At 39.5% G+C, this 23448-nt stretch overlaps 1 protein-coding gene across 3 annotated transcripts in view; it reads left to right on the plus strand.

Moving 5' to 3' along the window:
- Nucleotides 1-23448, plus strand: part of ras (Inosine-5'-monophosphate dehydrogenase ras) — a 33773-nt gene that overhangs the window by 4325 nt on the left and 6000 nt on the right. The window contains exons 3-12 of one of the 3 annotated variants that reach the window (XM_080265376.1): nt 138-239; nt 1026-1154; nt 3175-3412; nt 3645-3844; nt 4236-4326; nt 4757-4893; nt 5662-5764; nt 6868-7024; nt 15535-15678; nt 17463-17588. In XM_080265376.1, the coding sequence (XP_080121502.1) occupies nt 138-239; nt 1026-1154; nt 3175-3412; nt 3645-3844; nt 4236-4326; nt 4757-4893; nt 5662-5764; nt 6868-7024; nt 15535-15678; nt 17463-17535 (1374 nt within the window). In that variant the 3' untranslated portion in view covers nt 17536-17588. Of the gene's footprint in view, nt 1-137; nt 240-1025; nt 1155-3174; nt 3413-3644; nt 3845-4235; nt 4327-4756; nt 4894-5661; nt 5765-6867; nt 7025-15534; nt 15679-17462; nt 17589-23448 lie in introns of those variants that run through there. The other 2 variants (XM_080265375.1, XM_080265377.1) reach the window with 2 other exon arrangements.

The following is a 23448-nucleotide window of genomic DNA, read 5'->3' on the forward strand; positions in this document are numbered from 1 at the left end:
TATGTATTGGTTTTATAAATGTATAGCTTTTTTTTTTTTTCACCAAGAGTTAGTTAAGACATAACAGTACCAGTAATCTATCATTGACATAGAACAAGTTTCCTTTAATTCCAGGATATGAATATTTTTCTTTGCAGGACCTGACTTCCGCACTGACCAAGAAAATAAGTTTGAAGGCACCACTAGTATCCTCCCCAATGGACACAGTCACAGAGTCAGAAATGGCAATTGCAATGGCAGTATGTTCATAACATGGTTTGATTTGCTGTTTCATTTTAAGTGACATTAACTGTTGAAATACTTGTATAAAAGTATATACGGTAGTACAGTATTGTAGTTTATGTTAAACTCGTATATTAAGCTTTTCCTTCTATTTGGGAGGGGTCACTTTTAAACTTGGCCGTAATAAAATAGGAATTGTGTTCAAACTGTATCCCTTCCTTCCACATGAGGAAGAAAAAAATGTGTTTGCCTGAATACAATTTCTAACCCCCTCAGGTTGAGATGTGCATCATTAGATTAATAAACCCTAGCAGAGGGAAAAATATATAAAATTAAAAAACTATTCTGGGATTGAAATACTTAAGAGGAAGTGTCTGCTGTTTGTAGTACTAAACTCAAAATATGTATTAAACTTCAGGACCCATACCGTACCTAATTATAGCTTGCCTGCAGTATACTTTCTCAGTAAGTTGGGAGCACCAGTCATCATCCATCAGTGTCGTCCTGATCCTTACTCCCATGTGAAGGTGGAGTGAGGCAGTGCTAAAATAAAATGAATTTATGTACATTTGTTCACAGGCTTTGTTGGATGCATAGTAAAATAACTCAGACTTAAGAATTACTTTTTTCTTTACTGCTGTTTGGCATGAGGGAGTGCTAACTTTAAAAAATATGTACTTTATGTTTTGTTGTGTGCATATCATAATACATTAAAAATATAATTCAGACTGAGGAACTGCTTTTGTTTCATTGCAGCTGTATGATGCAGTTTAAACTCAGGAATGTCTTTTGTGTCATTGCAGCTGTGTGGAGGAATTGGGTTCATCCACCACAACTGTACCCCGGAGTTCCAGGCACAGGAGGTGATGAAAGTGAAGAAGTACAAGCACGGCTTCATCCGCGACCCCGTGTGTCTCACCCCAAACCACAGGGTATGTTGTCCAGGATTTTAGGGGGAGCCTGTGGTATGTTGGTTAGCACATTCATATCACAGCTAGAGGAACCCAAAGGTCATTTCTAGGAGTGTTTGGAATGGTAGACTCAGTTTGTTTCCCCCATCTTGTTTTTCTGCACCCAACAATACAGCTATGGACCTAAATGTAAATTTAATATTGTGGCTCTGTAGTAGGGGGGAAAACAAAACAAAAAAAATCATCATCATTATTATTATTATCCAGACCTCCTTTCCCACCCTAGGGCACGGTGAGGAGTAGCAACATCCAGACAGCCCAAGTTTGCCCAGTCCAGTGGGCCACACTTCCATTCACTCATCATTCAAGCCCTCGAAATCCTGGCTCTATCTGATACGCCCAAAACTTTCACCACATTCTGTAGCTTCACATAAACATATCTGATGACGTCAATCCGGACTCTGTCACATTAAAAATGGGTGCCAAATCCCTGATCATGAACTTCTCACAACATTCATCCAGCCAGTTCAATCTCTTGTCAGTCCTTTAGCCTCACAGACTTCCACACCTCTCATCCACCATATCCCTCCACCTTCTTGTCCCACCACATGTTCTCACTCAAATTTGCACAGATATACTTTTTTCACAACTCTACTGTTATCCATTCGCTACACATGACCATACCTTCTAGGTACAGTCTCTTTGATTCTGTTGTCCACAGACTTCCTCACTCCACATCTTTCACAAATCACATTGTTTCGTATCTGTCCACTCTCTGTACTTGGCACACATTCCTCAGCAGTCCCATCTCCACTGCTATCACTCCTGATTTTTCATTTTCATGCCACAACATAGTCTCACATTTGTATATTAAGTTGGCACTAACACTCTACTCCTTCATGTAAGCTGTGCGCAGCTGCAACACTCAAGCCTCAGCTTCTTATCAAGCTTTCATAGCACCAGCTACTTTCCTTTCTTGTGTCACTCTACTTTCCATTTCTTGTGCACATTTTCCTCTCTTTTCTGTACTGTAACCAGGTATTTGAACTCTCTCACCAATTCCAGTCTCTCTCCATTCCCTGAAACATCACACTAGGAGTCACCCTATCTCAGTTATCATCGCTTTACGTGTTTCAGCGTTTACTCTCAAGGCACAATGCTCACAGACGTCTACAAAACTCTGCACTAGTCTACTAATCTCATGTCCAGTATTTGCAAGCAGCACTTCATCATCAGCATACAACAAATTTGAGATATTCCATCCATCACCAATCATTACCAACACCATCCCTCTCTTCATTCCTCGTGTTTTCACTTCTCTTTTCACCCCATCCATGTATATATTGAACAACCATGGGCACATCACACAACCTTGTCGCACGCCCACATTGATCCAGAGCCATTCACTTAGATGCCCATTTACCCTTACACATGCCTCACTACTATCATTAAAAAAAAAAAAAAAAAATTGGCCTTATAATTCTGTGTGTAGTTGCTGGCCATAAAACTTTAGCTTTCTCCTCCTCCATACATCTCTGCAGATTTCAAGCATTTGATTGGTGGATGTTACTTGTACAGTACTTAATGCTATTATCAAATATCTTATTAGGGACCATGAATTGAACTCTTGCTGGTGCTAGGGTATTTAACTTGCATTTGTAAGGGCTCAGAGAAATCTTTATTGGCAGGAGAAAAAAAAAAAAAATGGTATTTACAAGTTCAGGTTCCATTCTTTGTAGCCTGCTGCATACTGTATATATTTTACACTGTGTAGACTGTGAGCAAGGGAACTGTTACAGCTTTAACACTTACTCAACAGTGATGCAATTTTCATTTTCCTTGGGCTACCAGTGGATGATGTTTTTCAAATTTTGGAAGGCTTTATGTAACCCTTCCAGTTTGAAAAGTTGCATAACTGAATAAAATCATCTGGAGTTAACAACACTAAAATGAAAGATGCGTTGTCTCAGTGAAAAGATTGAAATTGCTCAAGAAATTCTAGTTGATATATACTGGTAACTATAGCAAAATCTACCACCAGGTATGTGATGTGTTTGACGTGAAGAAAAGACATGGCTTTGGAGGCATTCCCATCACAGAGGATGGCAAAATGGGCAGCAGGCTTTTAGGCATCGTCACATCCCGGGATATTGATTTCCTTGAACCAAACTCTGACAAACTACTCTCTGAAATTATGACACCCTTTGATGATCTTGTCACAGCACCGGCTGGAGTGAGTTTGGACAAGGCCAATGAGATATTACAGCGGTCTAAAAAAGGTTGGTGAGCATATACTGTAAGTTCTTGTTACATATGTTGCCCTCCCAACCCCCCCCCTGTCTTGTTTTGTGGTTATTAAAGTTGGAGGAAGGCTATTAAAGTTGGAGATGTTTCACTCAGTTGTGCATGCCATATTTCATAAGACTGGTAATGGTAATAATGAACAGTTTTTCAGTTGATGTTTATTATCAGGCTGTGTTAGTTGTTACACAGGTAGATATTACATTACAGGTAAATTACCAATCACTAACGAACATGGTGAGTTGGTTGCTCTGATTGCGAGGACTGATCTCAAGAAATCCCGGAACTTCCCGAATGCCTCATATGATGCCAACAACCAGCTTTTGGTGGGGGCAGCCATTGGAACCCGCGATACTGACAAAACGCGGCTACAACTCCTCGTCCATGCTGGGGTGGATGTTATTGTCCTCGTGAGTACCTTGCAATTTTGCCATTTTGTTGCTGTTTAAAGCTACGAAGAATATATAGTAGTCCTAAGCAATGTGAACTTTGACAGATGTATGTGAAGTGGATCTACAGTACAAAAAAGTAAATAAACAACTACATGAAAAGAAAAAAATTGCAACACAGCAATGAAAGACCAGCTGCAAATATTTTGTATGAATAATACCGAATAGGACTTTGTATTTAACTTCACCTGACAGGTGATATTACACAGCTGAAACAAAACTCACTGCAGCCAGATAGTTATAGTAAACTTTAACGTCCCATGAATGTATAATCTTAATGCAGTTCTAGCGTATTGCCATCTGTTGTGTAGTTTCCTCATATTTCCTCTTAATTTAATCTTTTGACTTTCAGGATTCTTCACAGGGAAACTCAATCTACCAGATAAATCTCATCCGTTATATTAAAAGCACCTTCCCAGAACTCCAAATTATTGGCGGCAATGGTAAGTAAAGAAGTTATTTTCTGGTGCCGTTAAGGATTGACCTTTTTTCCTCCCTGTACAAAGAGAAACATAAAATATTTGAGAAGGAAAAACAAATTAGCAAATTCACTATATCTTTGTGTTGTAGATGGTGTATTGTACCTTGAATGCCACTGTTCTAGGCCATGTAAGAAATGTAGTGGCTTAAGTTTAGAGAAAGAGAGAGGAAGAGAGAGTATGCAAGGATAAAGGAAACTAGATATGGTTCTTTTGTGACCCACTGGGTGGGTGGGGAGGATATCTGCAGAGGTGATAGCTCGTCTTAGTAGATGACAGCCAGTTGGCCTACAACACAGGTCTTCTGCCTGAGCAGCATTTTGATCTCTAGCTGCAGCCCAGACAATGCAGAGTTAGATACATGTCTGTTTTACATGTTCTGTTTGTGTTGCAGTGGTGACGGCAGCACAGGCAAAGAACCTCATTGATGCTGGTGTTGATGGACTTCGAGTAGGGATGGGGTCAGGGTCCATCTGCATAACTCAGGAGGTTATGGCTGTTGGACGACCTCAGGCTACTGCTGTGTACAAGGTTAGTCCACTTTCATTGATAATTTTGATACGTGAAGGCTATTGTACCAAGTCAAGCAGAAAGTAGCGTAGTCTTTTCAGAATTACAAAATATGAGTTAATGATAAATATTTTTAGAGTACAATACTGTACCAGTACTTGTTTACAATCTACTATTAATGTAAACCAAAAATTAGGTCTCTGCTTGAAAATGTTAATTGTTGGTTACATTTATCATCCATATTATTTTTCCTTCACTGTTATCAGAAATACAATATATGAACAAACCTGAAGTACCAGGTAAATGAATCCGGTGTGCTATGTCTTGCAAGGTTGCTTGTTTTACTGTGCCACGTTGAATGAGGTTATGAGGGCCCGGAACTATAAATTTATGTCCAGATGATTTTGTTTGAGAGGTGGAGCCAGTATTTCACATGCTTGTATGATTGTACAGCTCATTTAAATGGGTATGCTGTTAGGTATCTGTACTTGGGTGCTTTCTTTCTTATTGTCTGGACACTTCTGCCCCCCCCCCCCCTTTTTTTTTTTTTTAATAGGAAATAAAGTAGAGACGATGATGTGTTCTGTATGATATTTACATGTTATTATGCATGTTAAGGTTCTCATAATTTTGCGAGAAAATACTTTTGTAATGAAAGTGGATGATTCATTTTAGGTTTTACAATGACATGATTTAACTGATTATCAACGTGACATTTTTTATGGTTTGTGTATATGCATATATATATTAATCTAAATTAATAGCTCTGATGTATGCATATTTTTTCAGGTTGCAGAGTACGCAAGGAGATTTGGTGTCCCAGTGATGGCTGATGGTGGTATCAGTTCTGTGGGGCACATCATTAAGGCGCTTTCACTTGGAGCCTCCACAGGTCAGACTTCAGAACCTTACCATTATTGTACAGTAAAAGTCCTCCAATCCGATCACCAATAATCCGAATATCCCAATACTCCATATTTTTCAAGGCAAAATTTTTCAAAATTTTCTGGGCTCTACCTAAGGATTTATCTAGCTTGGACATAGATGTACCTGCCTGCAACTATTCAGTCACACTTCTATGCTTTTCCAGTGTCTAATACTGTAACCCATGTCATTTTATGTGTTTAATGATAATGTACACACAGCAAAAAAACTATCATTACAGGGGGGGCCGATGTGTTTCATACTGAACAACCTGGCTGTCTCGCTAGGTTTGGTAAGCCTGACAGTGGGTGAGTTGCCAAATAGGATGAGGTAGAAATATGCGTGGGAGAAGCAATGGATATATCTTATAGTAAATATGCAACAAACACATGTAGGGATACCAATGGAGGAGGCTGTTATCAAAAACCTTCATTCGTAGTGTCATTTTATATCGCGCGGAAGGTGTAATGATAGTTTTTTTGTTGCGTGTACATATTTCTAATGTTTTCAAAGGTCCCTCCCAGTAGTCTGAGTGACCGTCGGTCCCCTGCCATTCAAATTACAGGAATTTTACTGTAGTTCACCCTTTTTTGGCAGAGGTTTTTGTTGTTTTGTAGCTTATATTTTGTAACTTAATGGCGGAACAAAACAGTAGTATTACTGGTATGTTTCTACATCTTTTCTGTAACACTTTTGTGTGTATGACCATATTTTAGTATTAATTTCTTTTGTTATGGTGCTGGAAAGGGATACCCTCACATGGTGATAGTGATGCAGCCTGGCAGCTCTGGCTGCCTAGTTGTAAAAAACATCCCCCATTTCCCGCTATCCCCACAGAGGAGGAGGATGGACTGCAGAAGTGCAGCTTGATTCCACACTCCATTGGGTAAGTCCAGATGATCCTGGGGCCACAACAACATCATTCTCTTCTTTCAGCTGTGTATTCAGGATGAAAAGATAGCATTTTTTTTTGGCTAAGTTTTGATAGATGTTGTAAAGTGTTCATTTGTCTGTATCAGATGATCCTTAGTTGGGAAATATTACTCGATTATGATGATGATTTTCTTTCAGTGATGATGGGGTCCATGCTGGCGGGTACATCAGAGGCACCAGGTGAGTACTTCTTCAGCAACGGTGTGCGACTGAAGAAGTATCGAGGCATGGGATCACTAGAAGCCATGGAGCGAAAGGACACTCAGGGCGCAGCAGCTGACAGATATTACCATGGGTGAGTGTTGAGGTGGCATGTTTCCTTCATATCTGAGGGTTGTTTTCTAAGTGATTTTGGAGATTTTTATACCACTTCCTCCTTAGTGAGTTTTTCTGCAACTTACACCTGAAAATCCTTTTTGTATGTTACTAGTGCAAACTATTTTGATTCCAGAATGATAACATTTAGCATACAAGAGTGTTTTAAGGTGTAATCTGCTAAATAAATTGACGAGGGAGAGATGCTGTGAAGGCTCCTAGCTATGCCATGTAGAATATGGCCCAGAAATACAGCTGAGGATTTGAGTGTTGGGACCCCGGTATCCCATTGTGTTTTAAGTATTTCTCAAACAGCGATAGTGTAAAGAGAGATAATCCTCACCCCCTGTTTTGGGTGGAGAAGGGCCCAGAGTTAGGCTACCAAAATCCAGATAATTTAAGATGTGGGAGACCACCTTACATCCCTGGCAGCATTTAACCCAATAGAAAACACTATGGCTGACCTGTGGCCGTATGTAGGGGTCCTGATGCTTTATTTTACCTCTATACATAATATAGGCAGAGCTTATACTTCTTACTGCAGTGTGAAGTGAGTAAAGCACACTTGTTGGAACTAGTAATCTTTGTAAATGGTACTTGTGCTTTTGTGTACTAGACACCAGACTTTGTATATGCATGGCCACATCCATTCAGTGCTTTAAGGAGCTGATGCCTTTAGTATCTGGGTTGGTGTTTAGCCAATGTTTTTCACTTTTTAATTATTCTCAGGTACAGTACAGTATGTATACAGTAAACCCTGTTTTATAACAAACCTTGATTCGTCAAATTTAGTGTTAATTGACTGCCAGTCCCCTCATGGTATGAAAATGCTTGGAATACATGGCAAGTGCAGTTAACAAACCAGCGAACCATGTGACAGCTTGATGCATTGCATAGTTTGTGTGCAGTGTCACTGAATCTCTTCCAGGCATTATGTAAACACTAATACAGCCACTCTGTCTGTTAACTAGTTAATTTTCCCCTGCCTAGAAGAGCAGTATACAATGACTTACAATGGCCTGATGATCATCTCGTACAACACTCGCATCTGTCAATGGCAAGAGATAAATATTATCCTTAACCTGCCGTGTGCCAGTACTGTTTTAAAATGGTCTGACATAATTCCGTGGCCAGGGCCAGTGCCGTTTTAAAACGGTCTAAATTAAAAAACTTCACTGTGACTGCATTTTTCAATATTCGCTGGTAAAACTTGGCAGGCATGTAAGGTAGCTGTTCCTCTACCATCCCCCAGGCTGTCAAGGCCATACACTCACTCGCTCCCCCCCGTCACGCTTCCTCTGCCTCACTCTGCATGTGTACCTCACCCAGTGCAGTACATAGTGAAGGGATTTTGTAAATATTTTCTTGTAAGTGTAAGGACTATATAGTGAAGTCAAGTTGTAAATACCTTCTTGTAGGTGCCAGAACTGTACGTAATGAAGTCAGGTTGTACCTATCCTCAAGTAAGTGTAAGATAATGCATTCACAGTGAGAAAGACACGCAAATTGTGATAGATGCTGAAGTAATAAGTGATCAGAAAAGTGTACTGAACATTTGCTGTATCTTCCCAGCATAAATACCTGAGTATACCTTACATAGAAAACGGCATTCTCTCACGTATGTGGTGAGCGTGAGAGAGCGGCTATACCTGTACACGAGTATGCAGGACTCAATAAAACTAATTTCCGAGCCTCGGTGAGCATTTTTATGGCGAAATTCATTGTTTCCACATCAATATTATCATTTTAGCCCCCCCCTCCCAAAAAAAAAAAAAAAAAAAAGGTCGAAAAATGGCCGGCACTGAAGTGACCCAGAAGACCAAAAGTAGCCGGCATGCGGCGGGTTAAGCAAAAAATCTGAAATTGTTTTGGGTCATTGTACATGAACACGTAGGTGCTATAATATATATAATGAACTAGGGTTGGTAATGACAAACCATGGTCTGCAATTTAAAATTGCCATTAAACATTAGATTTCCTGATTTTCAGATTTAATAACCCATTGTTCCCCCCAATGAGTTTGTTATATAGAGGGTTGACTGTGGATATCTTTTCATTGACTTGTATAATTGTGATGAGTGCACAGATTACAACAATGAAGTGCTGAATTGAAGGTCTTTATAATTGTCTACTTATAGTTTTGTTTTGTACCTGAGAGTAGATGTGTTGCTGATGAAGTCCTGTACTGGTATGTTCCTGCAGGTGTGGCTTAATTTACTGTTGCTAATGTAATGTTACAATTAACCCATCAACCCTTTCAGTAGTGAGCTTGAGCAGACCCCATCTTCTCGTGTACTTAGCTAATTAGTTGCTGGTTGTGTGTTTCTTCCTTACTAATGGAAGGGTTAAAAGCTTTAGCGTCGGGGAATATAAATTGTTGGATAATAGGTAATGTGGTGCTTATGTATTGAGAATTCTTTGTTCTCTGCACTAATGATTGCAGTATTCATAAGTTAAATGTGGTGAATATATATATATATATATATATATATATATATATACAGTACATCCCCCTAGTACATGAGTTTACGGGCGGCAGAGGATGTCACGTATATACTAGGAATTCGTGTACCGTGAATCCATAAACTTAAGGGAAAAATTACATATGGGTGGCACCCCCCTTCATGGGCAACCCTTGAGATGCCTTTCAGACCTAAGTATTGTACTATATAGGGAAACTTATCTAAGACATATTACCTAAGATAAAGTAAACCAACAAGATTATGGCTTTACTAGGTAAATCAACAAGGATATGGCTTAACTAAACCAACAAGAATATGACTGCTCACCTTTACCCAAGAGGACAACAGGCGTGATGGAGGTAAGAAGAGGATCCGAGGCAAGATGAGGCATCTAGCGTGCATCTCCTGCATCGCTCATCACGTCACCCGACACACCACCTTCCTCACCACTTTTGTCACTAGCACTTTCGACACTTTCACTAGCTAATGCACTCACTTTGTTCGTAAATCCTTCAAAGTCTATTTCTGACACCTCAGACACCGAATCAGTCTCTTGATCCTCCTCAGGATATGGCTCTTCTGATGTTGAAGGGAGTGATTCCTCACTTTGTTCATGTCAAAGGTAACAGGTGGTGAGTGTTTGCTTCTGTCTGTTTACTTCCTGGCTGTACTTGTTGGTGTAGCAGCCGAAGGTTTTGTCCAGTGAAGACATCACCTCCTCCACTCGCAACTGAGAGCGTTCGATGTCCTTGAATTGTTCCAGGAATTTATCAAGGGCACACAGTACCCTGCAGATCTCCATCAAGGACAAATTTTCACTCTCCATCACTGGTGTTGCTGGCTTTTCTGCTGCGATCTCTTGCTGTGCATTGGCCTCGTCCACTTGCTGCATGATTTCCTGGGGATCCTGCTCTGCTGCTGCCAAATGTAAACCCCTGACCTCCTCCAGCAAGACGGCCTGAAACCCGGGCACAACTTGTACACCTGTGATAGTGGCTGCCTCGGTAGCGGCCAGGGTCTGAAAGCCGCTTCCCGGTATGATTTCACACAGGTGCTGTACGAGGAGGCGCCAAGCATGGTTAATTGTTGCAGTGGTTATATCTGCCCAAGAGGACAACAAGAGAGTGATGGCATGCTTGAGGTTGAATGACTGCCAAAAAGCCATAATAATCTCAGGGGTTGAAGTTGGTTGCACGGGTGCTGTGCATGGTGAGGATGAAGCGGGTGGTGAGTCCAAACCATCCTCAGTGTCCATGACATCACTCCCAACTGTGTTTAAGTCAAGAATTGCCTGTAGTTCCTCACAGCTGTCAGTCTTGCTGCGGAGGTGATTGTAGAGGCGATGGTGATTGTAGAGGCGATGGTGGTATAGCTTCTTGACCGTTGCAATCAACTCCTGGTCTAGGGGTTGGATGAGCGAGATCATTCTTGGAGGCAGAAAAACGATCTTGCATTCCTTGCTGAGGTCTGCTAGCCAGGTTGGATGACTTGGGGCATTGTCACAGATGAGAAGCACCTTGGAGGGGATGCCAAGTTCCCGGGATTTTGCCTTGGCATCAGGGATGAAATGCCTCAACAGCCACTCAGAAATGATGCTACTTGTCATCCAATCATTGGAGTTGCTGTACCAGTATACCCTGCTGCCATCCATGCAGCGCAGATTCTTGTAACATCTGAAGTGTGCTGCAGTATGCACCACAACAGGCTGCATCTTGTGTGAGCCTGATAAATTCACGGCAAACATGACTGTTATCCTGCTCTTGTTGATTTTTCTGCCCCGGGCCTGACGCTGGTGCTTACTAATATAAGTACACTTCGGCATAGCCTTGTAGTATAGGGCTGTTTCGTCAGTGTTATAAATTTGGTCCCTGCTGTAGCCGCCCTCATCGATTATCCCCTTTAGGATGGCTGGATAATCCCTGGCCGCCTTTTCATCCTCTGATGCATGCTCCCCCGTGAGGCGAATGTGACGTAGCTCCTTCCACTTCAGAAAGCGGCAAAGCCATCCCACGGAGGCTTTAAATGGTTTCTTTACAGCAAGCTTCAGAGCTGCAGCTTTGTAGAAAATCTTGGCCTGGTCCCTGATGTAGCGCCTGTTCAGTGGAATTCCTTCCTTCTCCTTCCTCAGGATAAATGTAGCCAGGTACCGCTTCATAAGAATTATAGCCTGGTTGATCAGCCTGCTTCTCCCGTCCAACGCTGCTGTCCCATATGTCTTCACAGTCTTCTTTATGACCTCCCTGTTAGCCATATAGTTCACATGGACGATTCTGCCAAGCCTAGTTCCTTGCCAATGGGTGTGTTACCCTTCCCACTCTCCTTCCTAATGACTTGCATCTTCATGTTATGGGTGATGCACTGATTCTTCCTGAAGGAGGGGGCAGACATCCTGGCACACAGAAAAAATAGCCTCAGAGTACACGGGGACGTACCTGGAACAGCAAGTGTACACTTTGTGCACGTGTGTTTCCTCTGCTGGGACTCTTACCTCACCGCCCTCCAAGCGGCGCATATGGGCATCACATGACGAATGAGCAGCATCTACGTCACAAGGTGGGCGAAACATAAGTAACCGTTATCGCTTCTTGGGGGGGTCAATGTCGCATACATGGGGTAACCTTGGATTTGGGCCACTCTTCGCCCCCCGTCTCGCTTACATGGAGTTCAGTTCACCTACTAAAAAAAAAAAAAAAAAAAAAAAAAAAAATCGGTCCTTGCGTACAAGGGGGATCGCGTACTTGGAAGTCGCATACTGTGGGGATGTACTGTATATATATATATATATATATATATATATATATATATACAATTCTGTTCATTATGTAGTTAAATTGTTGTTGCATAACACTTCATTAATTGACCACAGTTTAAAGGCCAAATGAAGGTATAGAAGTATGTATTGGTAGATGTGCTCGTGCCAACCCTTATTTATGCTCCAATATAACTCTGATTAGATAATTATAGTTCCACAACTTTTTTTTTGACTGTTACATATTTGCTTTGTAATGTATAGGACACCTGGAACAAATGACAGATATTTAATAATTTTATGTAAAAGTATTGTTTAATCACTTGTTATTCAGTGCTAGTCACAGCTGGTTCTATTAGCTGATTTTCTCTATGCTTAGTGGGATGTTAATGACATGAATGGTATTATGTTTGAATTTTAATGTTACTGAAATCCTGAAATACAGTTTAACCCTTCAAGAACACATCCAGCTTATGTAGCTTGGTGTTTGTTGTTCCTTGTGCTACCACTAAAAAGTTTTTAGAAATGGATGTAATGGCACATTGGGAACAGGTTTTCAGTATGCACAGATAACTGATACTTCACTCTAGGCTAGTTTGCTCAAAACCACAAAATACTGTGCTTTATAAAAGTGCAATTTTGTGCTTGTTGTCAGATTCCAGTACAACATTTGGAAAGGTTTTTTGACAGCCATAAAGTAGGGAAGTGTTCATTTAAAATACATCTTGTATTGCAAGTTGTCAGTGAAAGATGGGTGTTGGTGTGCGGGTGGCAGCGTGGTGTGACTAACCAGTGTTGTTGTGCCCAGGGGCCCACCTAACCCGGTGAGCTGTGCATGCAATAAGTCATCAGGGCGCACTGACCCGACATCAGTGGCCCACAGCCCAAACTGTGTCTTGTATTTGGGGGGGTAAGACTAACCCTTAAAGCACGTCACCACGTAGGTAGAACGTGAGTGTCCAGTCACCTGTTGCTGCAGACCTATCCTGTTGTTCTTCAAGTAGTGTAAGAGTACTGTATCATTGATGGTCAAGGTCACTAGTTCTTTTACACACTTGCCACTGGGAAGGGGAATCCCTTCAAGCAGAATAGAGCCATTCATAAAAGCGATGTTTTTGATCCCAACTCATACCCTGGCTCTCCAAACTTGCAACCCTCTTCACCCTTGGGCCATCACTAAACCATGACCCTTCTCAAGCTCCTTCAAGAGAATGCTTATCTCTGTGTTCGTTTAACTGTCTTACACTGAGACTAGGTTCATGATGGGCTGAAACCAATGACACTGCTTTTGTAGATATGTATTCATATTTCATTTTCATGTTCTTGCTGCTACCAAGTGATTTGTATTTAGATTGAGAGAGCACCTTAATAGTGCAGGGGTTAATGAAGGCTGTATCTAACCCTGCCAATTCAGAAAGACTCCTAAAATTTATAAAATCTAGAGATAGCCTGAATGAGATATGTAATATAAATGGAGTGGTTAACTGGCCTGAACTTTTGACAAGCTGTTGGTTATGAAATTCAATAGAAAAAGTTTGTAAAATTGCTGTTGACCATGACCTTATTCGCACTTCAACACAACCTTATTACACATTGAAAAAGTCTTAACCAGGACAGAGTACTATGCAGTCCTATTATTTATGCCAAGGAAGATGTATTAATTGCTCATGATAAAGTATTAGTTGGTATGAGTTGTCCTTTGTATTTATTCAGACAAGCCTCTTCAGTCTGGGGACATACTTGAAATTTTATTCTTGCTACTGTCAGGTGATATTACAGTAATTACTTTAGGAGTGCTGCCTAGTTGTGAAAGGGATTAACAATGGCTTTACCTGCTTCCACCAGTACCAAAGATCTAGCAAATAAAGTCATCTGAAGGTAGCAAGAATGATATTAACGCAGATTTCCTTGGGTTGGAGGAACTAATTCACCTTTCCCAGCCAGTGTTTTTGTTCACTTTTAATGTTCTTCCAGTAATTTGTCATTGTTGCACTGCTACGAAAGTGTTCTGTTTTGTACCCTTATGTAGGAGATTGGATGTTAATTGGTGCACAGTAGTGTTGATGGTAATGTATATTGATTACATTTGTTGAGAGCACATAACACCACTTATGATTAATGCATTATTATTATTATTATTATTATTTATTATATATGTGTGAAGTTTAGTATCAAGCCAATTACTGTATCATACACTTAGCTGCATTTTAGGATAATGGTGAAAATATACTGAACCTAGTTTACTCTCTGTATAGGATATGTGAACATCTGCTAAACCTACAAAAGTTAATTTAGTATTTTAAAATTATGAGTTGAGTTCCGAAGGATTTGGTTTCAGCAGCATTGGTTCAGTGCTGTAACAATTTTTAACATGATCATTATTTGGATTAGTTTATTAAGTTCAGTTTTTAAGTTAGTATTCTTTTTCATGGCATTATTTGCCATTGAGTTTCATGAATACTATAGTACAGAATAGTACAGTTTGCTGATTTGATTCAGTATTCTTGTTAATGAAGAGTCGTACAGGAATTTGGGCTACTCTTTTTTTGTGATGTGTCCCTAGAGAGAGAGAAAAAACCTTACTGTAGATCATCCCACTATGTGTGAACTTGGGAAATTGGATTATGATGATGTGAGTGCATGGTTCTTTGGGTGAGTGGTGATACTTGAGTGGTTTAATGTTTTGTGATGTCAGGGTGGCATGATAGTACTTGATGTGATCCATGCTGGAAGTGTGGGTTGTGTCATTGGGAGTGGCGGAAGGTAACATGGCTCTTGTATATTGCAGTGTTTGTGATAGACTGTGTAGCAGTTTGTATATAATGTACCGAGGATGAGGTAAAGGGATGTTTACTGTATAGTGGAATAGAGAATTGTTGTAAAATATGAAAGTTGAGTGACATGCAGAGTTCATATGTTGTGTGGGTTGTGTTAATGGAAGTGGTAGAAGTTTACATGGGTGCATGGTATGGTATTTGTGTAGCTCATAGCATCTTTGAAGATGAAGAGATATGATGAAGCGGTGGGTTAGTGGGTTGTAAGAAATGTAATGTGATGTGGATTTCTTTTTAGTGAGAGTTATGTGTCTAGGAGTGGTGGAAGTTGACTGGCTGTAATTTTTTTTTGCATTGGGTTGAGTAGCAAATAATAGCTAGCCGTGTTTTAGTAAAGGGATGTGTATGATGGAGGGGAGGGTTGTTGTGAAGTATGGATGTTGAGTGACTTGTGTGGATTGCCAGTGTTGTGTAAGGATGAGTTGTAACCATGCTCGTGTTGCAGGGAGGGTGACACAATCAAGGTGGCACAGGGTGTTAGTGGCTCCATTGTGGATAAGGGCTCCATTTTACGCTTCCTTCCATACCTCGTTTGTGGTATCCAGCATGGCTGTCAAGACATTGGATCAAAGTCATGTTCCATGCTCAGGTCAGTACACATGATTATGGTTCTTTATGCTTTAGAAGAACTATGTTTAGCCAGAAACACAGTTACACAGCCCTGTGTATGTGTTAGGATAAATGTTAATATAAAAATATTGCGTTAATTTTGTTGAAAAAATTTACTTGTTTCTTTTTAAACCAAGTAACTGTTGCACTAGGTATATAAATTAAAAATTAAGTATTAGTATGCATGATACAAGAAAATGGTAAAGTTTTGTCCATGTGTGATGTTGCTAATGAAGCACATATTATTATAGATGACATTGACTGCTACAATAAATGATAAGAATAACCGTAAAGGAACAACTGTGAAAGTTTGTCAGTAACATCATGTAAATGATAGTACCAAGGGTTAATTTCTTAGAGGCATTAAATGTACAGTCTCATAAACATGACAATGTTCTTTTTCTTTCACTTGAAGCAGATTTGTAATATCATCATCATCATCCGGACCTCCTTTCCCACCCAAGGGCAGGGTGAGGAGTAGCAATGTCCAGACAGCCCAGAATTGCCCAATCCAATGGGCCACGCTTCCATTCACTCATCATTCAAGCCCCCGGAATCCTGGCTTTATCAGATATGCCAAAAACATTCACCACATTCTGTAGCTTCACATATCGTATCCGACAGAGTCAATCCAGACGCTGCCACGTTAAAAAGGGGTGCCCAAAATCCCTGATCATGCACATCTCCTCACAAAATTCATCCAGCCAGCTCGATCTCCTGTCAGCTCCCTAGCCTCACCGACTTCCAAACCTCTCTTCCTCACACATTCATCCACCATATCTCTCTACCTTCTCCTTGGCCTACCTTGCCTCCTCCCTCCTTCGAATTCACTCAGATATACCTTCTTCACCACTCTATTGTTATCCATTCTCTCCACATGACCATACCATCTCAGTACACTCTCTTCAATTCTTGTGTCCACCGACTTCCTTCCTCACTCCGCATCTTTCACGAATCACATTATTTTTTATCCTATCCACCCTCTGTACTCCACATAACATTCCTCAGCAGTCCCATCTCCACTGCTCTTACTCTTGACTTTTCATTTTCATGCCACACCATACAGGTAGTCTCACATCCATATGTTAAAGTTGGCACTAACACTCCTTCATGTAAGCCTCGTGCAGCTGCAACACTCAAGCCTCTGTTTCTTATCAAGGCCTTCATTGCACCAGCTACTTTTCTTCCTTATGTCACTGTACTTTCAACTTCTTTTGCACATTTTCCTCTCTTTTTCTATCACTGTACCCAGGTATTTGAACACTCTCACTAATTCCAGTCTCTCTCCATTCACTGTTACATTGCACTGGGAGTCACCCTCTCTCTCAATAACCATCACTTTACTCTTTTCTGCGTTTACTCTCAAGGAATGACGCCTACAGACATCAGCAAAACTCTGTACTAGCCTATCAAGTTCTTGTCCATTACTTGCAAACAGTACTGCATCTTCAGCATACAACAAATTTGAGATATTCCATCCATCACCATTCAATACCAATGCCATCCCTCTCTCCATTACTCGTGTTTTCACTTCTCTCATCACCCCATCCATATATACATTGAACAACCATGGGGACATCACACAACCTTGTCGCACGCCCACACTGATTGTGAACCATTCACTTAGATGCCCATTAACCTTGAACATGCCTCACTACCATCATAAAAACTCTTGACGGCACCTAACAGCTTACCCTCTACTCCGTACATTCGCAAAACTTTCCACAATCCTTCTCTGTCCACTTTGTCATATTCTTTTTCCAGATCCATGAATGCCATAAACACCTTGTGGTCCTTCTCACAAGCCATTATCAGGGGCCCAGGAAATGGACTGTAACACAGAGAACTTGTTTATTTACTTATTTTGTAATTTTTTGCTATTTTTGTTTATTCCCCTTTCTGTTCTCAGAATAGTCTAGGTTGAGAAAGACTTCCTTGTGACTTGATAAATGGGGATTTGATTGTGCCTGGATATTGGAAGCTAATGATGCATTTCTCCTAGCAATTAATACACAGTCTTATTAGTGGAGATAAAGGCTAGAAAATTTTCACTTCTTATAAAATCAGAACATGAGATCTTTGAACTTCAGTGGCTGCTTCAGGATGAGTTGCGAGATGTTATGTTGGCTAAGGATACGGAGGTTCTGTTAATTTTTTTCCCCTTCAGTCTGATTATATATTTTGTTTATTTGTAAGTATATTTATTATTCATTCATTTTATTCATGGTTCTGGTTCTGCCAGACTTATTTTCAGCTGAGGAGAGAGATTTTGTACTGGGAGGTTTTAGATGCATCATTCGGGAAATCTTGCACTGCTAAAACATTGTCTGAAACTGAATAGAATTACATTGTGTTACCAAAGAATGAAATGTAAAATATATTCTCAGACTGAAGAGTTTAACATGAACCTGAAGCTGGTGAAGATGTCTGCTGAACACTTGTGACTGTACATGATGATGCTTCACTACCCTTTCCTCTTCATCTCATTCTTCAATTCCCTCTCCTCTTCATTCGTTTTTCACCTTCATTACCCTTTCCTCATTTTATTTAGTACTGATACCTCTCCATAGCTTTTGTAATTTTGTGTGCTAATTGGTGTGTAGTAGTTTAACATGAAACTGGAGGTAGAGAAAATGAGCAAGTGAGTTATTTCACACTTTTTCAATTTAGGGGTAGTAAGTGACTGTTATTGTGATTACATGGTTGTTGTGGTAGTGATGGTAGTAGTAAAAAGTATAGTAGTGTTGATAATAGTGGTAGCTGCTGTGGATTAACACTGCTTAATGCATTGCACAATCCTCTGCTCTCTAGCAAGTTCACTGACAACCTTCTGCCAGCAGTTTGCTCTGCCAGCCAAAGTTCTTGTTCTTCCCTGAATGTTGGAAATACCTTCTTTATATTGCTAGCACATGCAAGTTTTTCATATACCACCTTCTAATGCCACAGCCAGCAGAAACGTTAGTGAACTTCTTTTTGATGCGATAGTACATGGATACAAGAGTAGGCTGATGTATGGTACTTGTAGATCGAAAGTAGACAGACTTGTGGTACATCGATCTGAAGTATAAAAATGTTTGTAACCATACCTTGTTATTACACTACTCTCTCAACACAGAAACCTTCTAAATAATCTCGGCCATAGATATAGAGAACAGCTGACTGCAGTGGCCAGTTTCCTGTGGTCCACCATGTTTGCATCCAGATAAGTGTGGAACCATAAAAACAATGACAATAACAACAGTAACAGCAACATCATTGTAGCATTAGTAATTCCAACACTCGATGGATATGCAAGACTATATGACACCTTGACGGGCTGCTGCTTGTAACATGGACTGACTTTACTTGTAACTTGTGGAATGCAGTGGCAGTGTACACAGTTTATTAATGTAATTCAGACTTCCATGGATGGATGACCTCAGCCAAAAATAGGTGGTATTTCTTTGATGAGGTTACGTATATATAACTGGGTATGCTGTTGATGGTTCTTCCTTTTTTTGTACTCTATCTTTCCTTTTATTCTGGATTCTACCTCATCCCATCTTTAGGTGGGAAAAGGCTTCATGATGACGTGAAACAGGACAGTGTAACTGCTGTGAATGTATGTTAGTTCCTGCATTAATATATGGGTGTGATACCTTGATATGTTATGAGTATGAAGAGTGTGAGCTCATGCAAAATAAGTTTTGCAGAAAACTGATGTTGCTGCTGCAGCTTTTAGCATTTTTCTTCATATCGAAGTTAGCTGTGTTTTTCATTACATGTAGCACTATTTAGATATGTAATGTTTTTAAAGGAAATACTGTATTGCATTATGGGATGATTACGCAAGTCTCAGACTTCTAGATCCAAATGTCAGGCAAAATAATCAAGTTGCCCCCAGGGTTAAAGCCTGCTGGTAGGACATGGCTATAAGATTTTGTACCATATATAATATAGGCTGTTATATTTTACTTGAATTTTGTTCATTGCGTTTTCACCAGCTGAAGTGTATTTTTGATAACTTAAAATTATTAACTTAAAATAAGATTCATCTGTTTGCAACACAAGATAGTTAACTTAATTTAAGTGTCATCTGTTTGCAACACAAGATAGTTATATATACAAACTTTCTTTTATATAGTGTCAGTATGAGACAGTGAACTTATGTGCAGAGGCTGAGGGTGTTAACAGTTTTAATTATAACATTACTGATGGTACCTAAGAATGGAACTTTTATGGATCTTTTCATAGTTTGATCAGGAGCACATTTTGAAATGACCTGTGTTCATATTAACAACTTAGTTAATATAAGATCTAACATTATTGAATTTTGTTAAATACTGGTTTGCTTTTTACTCACCTTTGCATTCAGTGAGTTTTAAATTGTTTCATTTGCTGGACTGATGATGTCACAGTCTTGAAAACATGTATGATGTTTGTGGCATTGTGTGTGATTCTGTCTGAGTTGTCTCCATTATGCATCCAGACTGGTGATTCAGGCTTCACTTGAACAGCTTATCCCTGCTCACCTCAGGACTAAAGTAAATGTAGTTATCAGACAGTTTACCTGAGCGTGGTAATTCCTTGCATATCATGATTAGTTTGCATGCATTATATAATTTAAATTTATTCATTGGAACACTTTCCACTTAGTTTTCCAATATTCCTTTGAGGGTTGTCAGACTGCTGTGATATTTAAGGAAGGGAACTACTTTTTTTTATGTCTATTGCAGTAATTGCTGTATTCTTTTTGCAGTAAATTGTATGTATATCCCTGCATATATGCAGATGAAGTTGTTTCAGTAAAAATTAACTACTGCCTGATATCTAATAACTATTTGATAAATGAGTTTGTTAGAATTTGAAAACTACATACAGGTATGTTTGAACATAACCCTAGCTTGAAGCAGCTTTTCTTCTGAGTTTAAATAGATCAACTGACACAGGTTGTATTGAGCAGCAAATTGTTTCCCGGAGCAAATACACTACATTTCTTCTGCCTTACTTAACAGTAGTTTACTTAATATAGAGTATATATTGTACAATACATTAAGAAAAATTTTACCTAGTTGGTGAGGTGAGCAGTGTTGTTTTTGTTATTTGGGCTGAAAGCAGTGGTGAGCTAAGATTGGGCTTCTCCTTGATAACCCAGGGCGATGCTGTATAGTGGAGAGCTGAAACTTGAACGCCGCACAGTCTCGGCTCAGAAAGAAGGAGCCGTTCACAGTCTACACTCGTATGAGAAGCGACTCTACTAGGCTGGATAACTTACCACAGATTTTACTAGTTTATTTTCAGGACAGAATTTCAGATATAAGATTTTTTTATTTAAGTTGATGATATTGTAAGAATAGGTATTTTAAACTTTTAATAGCTCAGCATGGCACTTTTTGTGCTTTATTGCAATGATAGTCTTTAATTAGTATTTTTAATCTTCCTGATGATATTGAATTTGGGGCCAAGAGTGTGTACATTATCCAAATACAGTTAATAGCCGGTGTAGGTACCTTTACATGCTACTTTTGAAAGCTTGCCCATGTAAGCATATCAGTGATCAAATTTACATATTTCAATCAACATGATTGTCCTTCATTTATCATCTTTTATTTTGTACAAGAGAGTCAAAGGGAAGTGAGTGTCTTCATACCATGGTGCCATGAATTGTTCAAATGGATTAATTAATCCCACATTTGGAGAAACTGTTTTATTCAGAAGATACAGCAGTTTCAGCTCAACATGGACCCTCTTCAGATATGATTCCTCTCCTTGCATCTCCATTTTCCTTCTTCCCCTCCCTGTCCCTACTCCACCATTTCTACATGTAGTCCTACTGCTTCCTACACTCCCACCAAGCCTAATATTCACACATATGCTTCCTATTTGAGGGCAAACCTGTTGTATTGTCATCATCATCCAGACCTACATTGTGACTTAAGGATGGAGTGAGGTAGGATCCAGAGAGCACGAACAGACTTAATAGAATAAAAACTAACCAAAGTTTGTCCAGTTAAATGTGCAGCACTTTCATTTACTTGCCATTCTAATTTTCAGAATCTTGTATCATTGAATAAGAAACTTTCCCATATGTGGTTATAATTCTTCCAAATGGAATAATGGTTATCTTAAAAGACATTATGGGCTGTGTTTTATTGGTCAAGCCACAGCAGTAAAGGTTGCAGGGGGCTTTTTTTTTTTTTTTTTTTTTTTTTTTTTTTTTTTAGCTGCTTGTTTGTTGCATGTCCAGAGTTAATCACAGAATTTTCTCAGGAATTTTATATTTTAGCACTGTTCTGTGACATTTGATTAGGTTGGATAATGAACCTACGTTTTATTATGTGTCGACAACATTGTATGTCAGTTAAGTTCTCAGTTTTAGGAGTAAGAAAAGTTTGGTACCATTTTGTGATCTTGTTATTGTTTGTAACAGCATTTACCTATATGGGTTTCAGAAACAAGAATCTCTTCTGTTACTTGATGATTACTTCTAGTTGCTCAGATCAGATAGCAAGTGTTATGGGTGATAGAACAACCAGTTATTGCAGGTTTAGGGATGACATCTTTGTTTTGGAATCCTACTTAACCCCATCCATAGGTGAGAAAAAGGTCAGGATGGTAATGACAGTAAACTGTTTAAAGGATGATAATGACAGTAAACTATTTACATGTGGGATGATAATGATAGTAAACTATTTACATGTTGTCACATCAGGTAGGGAGATACTGACTGTGGCTCTTATATATTTGTGGAGTCATTAACTGGATGAGGGGAGGTGGGGGGAAGCCACTCACATATCATAGAAAGTTTGAAGCTGTTATTTCTTTTTCCCACCTAAGAATGGGTTGAGATAGCCCAGAAAACAAAGAAAGAAAAGACTTGAAAAGGAAAACTGTCAACACTGTGCCTAGTGAAATGGGCCATATATTTATTCATATACCATTCATGCCGCTGGAATCCTGGTTGTACATACCTGTCAGGGATAATGTCTAGACTACTTAACGTTGCAAAAGAGTAGGTTTTATACCACATCATTTGTGACAGGGACATTAAGCTGTTGAATATTGCCATGTGTTCAGTGTGTTAAGGATGCATTTATAGATCTCATGCATCATTCACAATCAGAGTTTAGTATGGACTGTCTCAACACTTTTTAACAAGGATGCCTAGATAATTAGAATGGTTTAATCTATTACTGGGTGGATGTGGTCTTACAGAAGCAGTTTTCCTTAACTTATTAAGAGATGGGTTGTAATTATTGAGAAAATCTTATACTGTAGAGAGTTAGTGCAGTGTTTCACTTAATATTCATTCACAGATTATTAACTTAAATTGGTGAACAATACAGATTATTAACTGAAGTTGGTGAACAGTACAGATGATTAACTTAAATTGGTGAACAACTGACAATTGTGTGGTACATAAGAATTACTGTGGTATGTGTTATTAAGTTGGTGAACTATACAGATTATTAACTGAAGTTGGTGAACAACACAGATTATTAAATTGGTGAACAACTGACAGTAGTGTGGTACATAAGAATTAACTTTGGTGTGTGTTAGGATGTTTACCCACAGATGTGAATACCTGTATAAAGCACATGCAGGATGGCTCCACTTTTAGTTAGCTAATATCACTAGTTGATATGTAGACATTTGAACTTCTGGCAGTCTGGTGGGTAAAGGCACTCCAACTGCATGTTAAGTCTGAGGATTGGTCTGGGTTTATTGCTCCCATTGTGTTCATCATCATCCGAACCTCCTTTCCTGCCCT

This window comes from Coenobita brevimanus, chromosome 14, assembly GCF_032717465.1.
Source record: "Coenobita brevimanus isolate Jiangsu-jjx chromosome 14, ASM3271746v2, whole genome shotgun sequence".
In the NCBI taxonomy this organism is placed as follows: domain Eukaryota; kingdom Metazoa; phylum Arthropoda; class Malacostraca; order Decapoda; family Coenobitidae; genus Coenobita; species Coenobita brevimanus.